The sequence below is a fragment of the Ornithodoros turicata genome, chromosome 1 (genome assembly GCF_037126465.1).
Source record: "Ornithodoros turicata isolate Travis chromosome 1, ASM3712646v1, whole genome shotgun sequence".
NCBI lineage: Eukaryota > Metazoa > Arthropoda > Arachnida > Ixodida > Argasidae > Ornithodoros > Ornithodoros turicata.
In genome coordinates this window covers 206,291,501-206,300,403 of record NC_088201.1, presented here as the reverse complement: position 1 = coordinate 206,300,403, position 8,903 = coordinate 206,291,501, and the positions used below count along the sequence as shown (strand labels likewise).

Sequence of the window (8,903 nt, the reverse complement as noted above, 5' to 3'; positions counted from 1 at the left end):
TTATTGTGGGGGGGCTCGTTATTTTATTCCCTCCATTCCCACCAGCAATGGGGTAGACTATCGCCTGTGGCGATGAAACTCCCCACTCTCCCAGGTAAAAAATAAAGTTGTTCTTGTTATTAACGCAGCCAGGAACTGCAATTCGCCCGTTTATTTCATTACATAATTGCTTTTACAGGTCGCCATTAGGAATGGTTCTTTCGAGTCTGACACTGATTTTGACATGCAACATCAAAAAGTAATGAAAGAGTGCTTGTCACAGTTCGAAAAGGAACAGAAGCTGGGAAATCACGACATAGAACTTCGGAAACAGCTCGCAAAGGTAATGTACCTTATAAGCTTCTACGTTCGCCTGTAGGCGGCACACACAAGACGTGGTACATTATGCAGAAACATGCATTGTGTTTTGTAGTCTCCCTTTTTCATAAAGAGTGGGAGGGCTGCACAAATGCAATTTTTGCGGGTGACACAACCTGAAAAACATTACTGTGTGAAAGCATATGCGACACTTGCACGGTAACTATAAGTACCTGGAATTAACAAAACTTGCAAATGAGATGTTTTTGAGAGAATGCGGCATACCAAAATGTGAGAAAGTCGTTACTTAAATCCACATGCATGCTTCCAAGAAAGGTCTGTCTCTATGTTCTCCATTTATCAATAACGCAGAAAAGACATGTCTCCCGAATCTTTCTCTTGTTTTTGATAAATTGCGTTGCGGTGGCTCGGGTACGCGAGTACAGCACCACGCTCGGTAGTTCATTGCGTGGTTCCTATCAATGCATGGTTACAATTACGTGGTCCCTATCAATATGTCCTCATTGGTAGTGGAGAGTCGTGTGTGTTCCTCGCGTTCTTCATGTCTCCATCGTATCTCTTGAACACTTATGCCCGGTTTCACCTGCGCCAATTAACAACTGCACCGAGAATAACGGTCCCTTAACTTTGAATTTAATCTTAACTGTGCTTTGCTAATGGGAGTTAATGTCACCAACTAGCGTTTGTAAAAAAGTATTAGCTTCAAGTGAGACCAACCTTTGATCTCGGTCCAATGTTAACCAGCGTCGGGGAAACAAAGGCTACTGCGCTTGTGGGTACAATGAACAGATTGGCTCTCACAGCACCTTAGGGAAGTCGTTGTTTTCCTTCGCTATGGTTGTCTGAGCTTGCACTTCTGCGTACATTGAACTAACTGAAGGCAAAACGCACACAACGTGCCATTGAATAATGTGACAAATGCTCACGACTAACCGTCAACAAATGCGCACGTGCAAAATGAATGACTGCGGTGCGTGGCACGCACATCAACTAAAGTCGGAGCAGCGTTCAAGACCTATCCTTTCACAGTACAGAGGAAATTGTAGTGGTCACTTTTAATGAGATACCCTCGAAATCTGGTGCTGTCTCGCTACCGCTTATTCAGAGGGTACAAAATTGCAGTAATGTAACCCCTGACTTAGACGGTACCACAAACCCGCTAAGATGAAGAGTTACAGATCACCCTCTCATTTTCGAGGTTTTCCAGAAGTTACCATTTCCCTCCCCTGTCGTTGAATTTTCAACCGTCGGCGCCTCGGCGCCATAAAGACAGAAAAATAAAACAAACGAATCATTTCGGAACGTTTATTTCTCTCAAAGCAAGCAATAGCACATCTATGTGCGTATATGACACAAAGCTCGAGTAACGAGCTAACCAATTACCTGTATCTTCAACCTAGCAGAACGAACGACGGAGTGACCGTTTATAAGTATACAGGGTGTCCCAGAAAACGTGTCATTGAATTATAATAAAAAAAACTACGCCACCTAGAATCATGCGGTCAACAGCATTTGTTCTTATTAGGTTTTTGCCACCTCCTAATGTGAATGTCATGTACTCCAAGGTTAATTATATAAATATTTGCAAACTGAACTCGGAAATTTGCCAAGTAAAGGTCACTTTTTTACCCCACCAATATGAAGAGCGTGCCGAATTCACTCAGATTCATGATAATTCACAGTGATACTCACGAGCTATCCCATCGGAAAAAATAGCCGCATATCATGCTTTTCGGAGCACCGGACCATAGCGCGCGATGACTTTTTGAGCGCAATCGCTCGCAGTGCGACGAAAGGAGGTTCCGAAGCCAGCCCACAGAGTGATAGTAGAAAAAGTAACAGTTCCTAAAATTGGGAGAGGGTAAGCATTATCCCAGCGAAAGTCGGACGTGATAAGCTGTGCCTGTTTTATCTCTTTCTGCGATGTCGGGGAGGGCTGGGTTTCCAACCTCCTTTCGTCGGACTGACAAAGATTGCGCTGAAAAATGCATCGTGCGCTATTCTATGCGACCTCCGTAGAGCATGATGTTCGGCTATTTTTTCCGATGGGATAGCTTCTGGATATCCCTGTCAACTATCATTAATTTGACTAAATTAGACACGCTCTTCACATTGGTGGGGTAAAAAAATGACCTTTACTAGGCAAATTTGCGACTTTAGCTCGCAAAAATTTACATTATATTTACGTTACACGACATTCACACGAGGAGGTGGCAAAAACCCAGTAAGAACAAATGCCATTGACCGCATGACTCTAGGTGGTGTAGTTTTTTTATTATAATTCAATGACACGTTTTCTGGGACACCCTGTATATATGGGAGAGACAAACAAGTGCGATCAGCAAACTCGCCTCTCGGAGATAGACTCCCACGCTCACCTGTTATCTGCATTCCGTTTTCCAAGCTCTTCCTGATGCCAGATACCATAACCTGCAAACTTTTATCGGCGTATCAAAACAGTTGTTGATTAAGACCTACCCTAAACAGTGGTATTTGTACCCAACGAAGACCGGATCCTTTCCATTGATCTCCGCGATAAAGAATATGAATGGTGACCGTGTAGCGAGCAACGAGTAAAAAAGATGCAGCTACATATACGAACGCCTTTCTTCACAAGCACACTGCTGTCTGGAAATCAACGGAGGCTACATGGTTTCTCTTGATCCCTGCGACAAAAATTTTCAATGGTGAAGGTGTAGTAAGTAGCAAATAACGAGATGTCCAGGTAGATACCGATATTCTGACCTCATCAGAATGATTAAGAAAACTAACTCGTCAGGTAGATAAACCTCGTGGAGAGGTAAAAAAACGTTCCTGTATTTCACCTTGAGTTACATGTTCAGACAGAAGAGAGCGAGAGCTCAACAGCTTGTCTACATAAGACACAAGGGAGAGAAGAAAGGTCACGTGGTACAGAGATCCAAAGCGTTGTACACAAACGGAAAGAAAAGAAAACGGAGCGAACCACAAACACACCGAAGCCACCCACCTCGTCCAGCCAGGCCGCTGTAACGCAACCGAGTTAAACCCGACACTTGTTGTGGTTATGGCCTCTGGAGTCAGACAGGGGTTCTTCGAATTGTATCAACACCGGGGATCCCGCTTCGAGATGGGTGGCATGTTTGGCTCCCTCCAATCTGCCCCTCCGTGTATACTTCGACTGATATCATTTGGTTTGAGTACAAGAAATTAACACGCTAAGAATACAGAGCAAAGAAACGAAACCCGTGCCTTGTAAGCGGCAGCACACCGGGGCTATTCCACATAAGCACGTTGCAGTCTGGAAATATGAAACGAGTACAACACCACCATTCAGACCGCGCCGGCACGACGACATGACAAAACACGGACGCAAGGAAGCGGCTGTCTGGAACACTGCCAACAGTGTCCTAAAGCAAAAGGTTGTCTTCCGTTGTCAAGAAGTTCATGAGGTGCACACATCTTGTTTTTTCTTTCTTTTTTGTGGCCGAGAGGAGAAGGTTCACATGGGGTTCACGGCGTCGGTGACTTCACAAACCCGCTATGTACTGCTTAAAACTATACACGCTGCAGCCCGAACCCCATGAATGAGAATGTTCTCGAAGGCGCACCGTCTATGAACCCTCCGTTTCTTTTTTAGAGTGTACCAATAGTCGCATTTGCTTTTTAACGTTTGAAAAGAAAACATGGAATAATAATGAAACGGTTGTGCATTCGTTTATTTATGTGGGTATCTTTTTGTTCTCACTGCAAACTGTTACAATCGCGAAAATAAAATATGTAGACCGTCTAAATTGCAAATATACCGTTTTTATCATTCCAGCCTGCGTGGATGATCATCAGCAGCCAGCCGTTTGGTGTGGATAGGTTAGCAAGCACCACATGAATGTATCGGGCTACTACGCGGTAGTAGCATATAGATGTGACTTAGCTGTATATAATGTCCTTATGTATTTATGGTCCTCCATAACCGATAGGGAAACTCCACCACACGAAAAAACGTTATTCGCCGAATGAAGCCTCGGGCCCATGCGTAGCTCTGTGTATAGTTTGTGGGACACCAAAAAAATATTTTCTCGCCCATATCAAAAAGTACCTGAAGAGTACCTTAAGTCTTATTTTTTATGTGCGTTAGTATCGACATTAATCCGTCATCTCCGTCCATTTGAATTGTTCTCGGCCGACTGCTTCATTTTCAAAAATGGCGTTGAAAACGGGCAGCTCTACCAAAAGTACGACATTTGGGACTAAATGGGGCAAAAAATATTGCGTGGTCGGCCTTCAAAACATGAGCTTTTGAAGTATGGACGGTCCATAACACGCTGAATTTATTTGTCCCTTTCAGCTTGTGCGAAAAGTGCCCTTAGCAAGGCGCACTGTTGTAAAAAATATCGCCAAAAAGCAGCCCCCTTCCCCTGGCCGAAAATGAAACACGAGGGAAGAACTTGATATTGGCAGAATGTAAGGACCATACTTTTTCATTCTATCTCACTAAAGTCCACCTAGACGCAAAACGCTGCTCACCGCGTAACTTTTTTCGTAGCATGGTTTTCGCGATTCTGACAAAATTTGACCCCGCCTAAATCGAAAACGGTTCAACATTGTCCAGACAATATCCTTATTATTTGCAATAAGGAGTCGATGACAATTTTTGGAAGCAAAACTGATCGGGATTGAGCACGACCTTTGGGTGATTTGGCCTGGAACCCCCAGGTGACAACCTTTCTGCGCTCTGCTCCAAAGCATGGTAACCTAGGGTTATGACGTCAGAATGCGTTTCTTTCTTTTTTTTTTTTCATTCAGCCCGAGTAACCTCGCGAGTTTAGTGTGACGTAGCATCACGTGACCCTGCCACACTTAGCCGCGAATTTTCGAACGGTCCGACTCATTCTGCGCTCAAGGTCGCGGCAGTTGAATTTTCGATTTGCGGCAGATTGTAATGTGTACGGAATGGGAACAACAATATGTTTCTATTTTCCCTGGAATTCGTCATGAAATCGTGTGCTAGTGCCACTTAGGTGTCGTTACTTACTGAGGTGTTTGTTACTTGCTGTGCGGCAAGCAATCCTCAGCATAACTTGCATGTATGCCAAACCTGCATTCCTCGAGAATTCCTCGAAAGTGTAGTTCGTTATCGGGACCACTGGGTTTTAAAAATTAGTGAAAGAGTTCGAAAGCTAAATATCGCATATGCCAGTGAAAAAGGGTCATATTGTCACGAATGAAAACAGAGGAGCGAGACGGCGAATATAAGGGGGACGCTTTATTCTAGCTGCTTAGCTGGCTAACACCAGAGCCATAGCTCTTAAACCGAACTAAGGTGAATATGCTCCCACTGGGAGCTCACAAGCTTTTATACACAGCGAACAATGAGCATTGTAGAAAACACGTGTCGGTGAAAAGAAGGAAATACAGAGGCTTATCCAAGGTCGTGGGCCCGTCCTTGAGATTGATGCCAGCGAAGGCCCAGATGGCTGGTTATCGAAACTACCCATTCTCGAAAATCCCGCCTCAGCACGCCCTCCTTGAAACACCCGTGCTCAAAACGGCTTTCTTTTTCCGACCCTCATCAAAAGACCCTTACTCAGAACAACCTCCTGCTTTCGACCCGTGGCAAAAGACCCTTACTCAGAGCAACCTTCTTCTTTCAACCCGTATCACAATACCCTTTCTTTTTTCAACCTACATCAAGAGGCCCTTCTTCAAAGCGGGTTGTCCTAGGAGCTCTGCACAGAACTCCGTATCTGGGTCATGTCGAAACATGTGCATGTAGGTTCAAAGTTGAAACACTCATTGGTGCTGTAGACGTGTCGACTGGAGGACCATGGCGGACTTTGTGATTCTAAAGACCCAGAAGGAGAACCCGTGCTTACATTTGAAAGGTTATAGGTATCATAAGAAACGGACGAACCAAAACGGAAGCACAGCGTGGCGGTGCGCATCGTACCTGACTGGTAATTGCAAAGCTAGCGTCATCACCGAAGGCGAGCAAGTGCGACGACGTCTCCGTAAGTACCAGTCCATTGTAATGAACTGCAAATAATGTGCAGATACGGCTTCTTAATTTCTAGAGCATGGCTTCCCAGCCGGTATAAATCGTTGTAGTATTTGTTATATTTAAATTTTATGCGTGGGTGTGCACGCATTGCAGACGAGCACAACCATCCCGCGGACAGTGCGGCAGCGCTTAAAGATGAGTTCCGAGGAGTACTGAAGGACAAAGCAAGGCAAAGCCCCCATGTTGCAGCCCCAGAACTGTACAATGCCGAGCTTCTCAGGATATCGCAAACTGTGAGCATTTTATTCATCACGTGCTCATTCATTCATTATTTTGTCACGTGCCGAAAGCCGCGTAAGTGCGCGCAACTCTGTGCCCTTATTGGAGTGCTTGTTTCGTTCATTTCCAGGCAGACCGCGACGCATTAGGGGAGCTTCCTACGTTTAATAGCCTGAAAGACACTATATACCGAGAAAAGAACAAGCTTCAACCACCACTGCCGAGTTCGGCTGCTGACGTTGACCTGCCTGACCACTACAGAGTAACGGAGGACGGCCGGCCCTTTCTTGTGATAGATCAGTCGGTCGACCAACGGATTCTGGGGTTTGCATCCCCCACGGGCCTGAAGCTAATTGCTCAGGCGCATGAGATTTTTTTAGACGGAACATTCTTCGTTGTTCCCCGAGTGTTCGACCAACTTCTGACTGTCCACCTGTCCGTTGGCGGCAGGTTTCTTCCCTGTGCCTATATCCTTTTGCCCGGGAGGTCGACGGCGATCTACTCGTGCACACTTTCTCTTCTGAAAGACGCTTGCATATCAGCAGGATACGCTAGTCCTACTCCAACGCTATTCTTCACCGACTTTGAACAGGGACTTATCCAAGCATTGAGAACAGTGTTCCCAAGCGCCGTGCATCGTGGATGTCACTTCCACTTTTCCCAAAGAGTGTGGGCCGCAGTGCAGCGACTTTCGTTGCAAACCACGTACCACGAGGTGCCCGCAGTCAAGTCGCTGGTCCGGAAAATGGTGTCCCTCGCTTTCCTCCCACCCCCTATGGTGCCGCGTGCGTGGGCAGTGCTTCGGCAAGATGGACAGGAAGCTGGAGAGCCCAACGTCGATCGACTAATCGACTACTTCGAAAGCACGTGGATGGAGGGAAACTTCGAAGTTCATCAGTGGAATCACAACGGCAACCGTGGTCCGAGGACAAACAACCACCTTGAAGCGTGGCATCGAAAAATTAATGCACGGGTCAAGAAAGCGCACCCAAATATATATTCGTTCGTCGATCTTATCAAGAAGGACGAAGCGCTGAACAGCATCCACCTGCTGCAACTATCTCACGGAGGCAGCCTTCGTGCCCGGGATCGAAAATGGGTGCATAAAGACAGAAAGCTGGAGCAACTCGAATCGGACCTCAACAACGAGAGGCTGACGATGCTCCAGTTTTTAAACGAAGCGAAGCAATTCTGTGGTCTGTAGCCCTTCTCAGAAAATTTTGTATGCGTCGTACAGCGGTTACAATAAAAACAAAATGAGCAGAAAAATAAATAAATAACAAAAGCTATGTTCCATTGCCTATTTAAAAACCCGCACGCAGAAAGCGCAAACTACCACCGTTGGGTGGAAATAAGCAGGGTAGTTATACGAAAGGGTTATTTTGAGAAAAACCGGTATGGTTAGTTTTGAGAAGAGCGTGCCGCGAAGGGAGTTTTGAGAACGGGTAGGGACGCGGAGGGTACAAACGAGAATGGGTTGTTTCAATATACAGCCGCGCAGATCCTTCTGGAAGGATCGCTCGCTAATCAGCGCGGCATGTGGTGGATTTTAGCCCGTCGTTCGACGCCTCGTTGCCTGTTGTTACTGTTCCGTGTGGTCGCTTCGAAGATGATACTTGGCAATACGCGGAAACTAAAAATATCAATGTAATAAAATAGTGTGGTCTAGAACCTTTTCTGTACGCGTTTGAATAACACAACCTCAAGCACTTCTAGAGCAGGACATCGTCGACCTTGCTGAGCCTAACGCATTTGGAAGTTGCCATCAGGAGACATTTTCTTTCTTTCTTTCTTTTTCTTTTTTTTTTTTGTGTGTGTGGGGGGGGGGGGTGCCTAAGTATTCTCGTCCGCACCAGACTGTGCCGCCGAAGTGTCTTGTCGGCGATACAAGTTGATTTTTATGTGCTGCACACAACCATATGAACTTCATTCAATGTAGCAATTCTGCAATAATGTAATAAAATTATATAAATGTCTCGTGGTCTGCTAGAAAAATCAGTGGTCGATAGCTGTGCTAAACTAGTGGACATAAATGGTTTGTGGTCCTCCGACTAAAAATAAGCCACCGAAAATGCAGTCACGCCAGAGAAATTGCCAACATCGAACTCAGCGTGACCTGGATCAAAAATGCGAACACGCAACTTGAACGAATATGCTAATAAGCTAACTAACATGCTGTGCCGGCGCGTCCGCACTGCTAAGCATAACGGGGTTAAATTGTGGCTGTCATTCACCAAACAACTTCGAGGGATATCAAAGACTCGTGAAGCTAAGAGGTTAATCAGCACTATCTGCTTTTTAAACAGAAAATATCATCTTACGAAGCAGT

At 45.5% G+C, this 8,903-nt stretch overlaps 1 protein-coding gene across 1 annotated transcript; it reads left to right on the top strand.

Moving 5' to 3' along the window:
* Positions 1-6,058: 6,058 nt before the first annotated feature.
* Positions 6,059-7,778, top strand: LOC135393923 (uncharacterized). Its single transcript, XM_064624275.1, has 3 exons — positions 6,059-6,305; positions 6,449-6,588; positions 6,705-7,778. Exons 1-3 carry the CDS (start codon positions 6,122-6,124, stop codon positions 7,776-7,778), a joined length of 1,398 nt encoding a protein of 465 aa, XP_064480345.1. The 5' UTR covers positions 6,059-6,121.
* Positions 7,779-8,903: the final 1,125 nt, after the last annotated feature.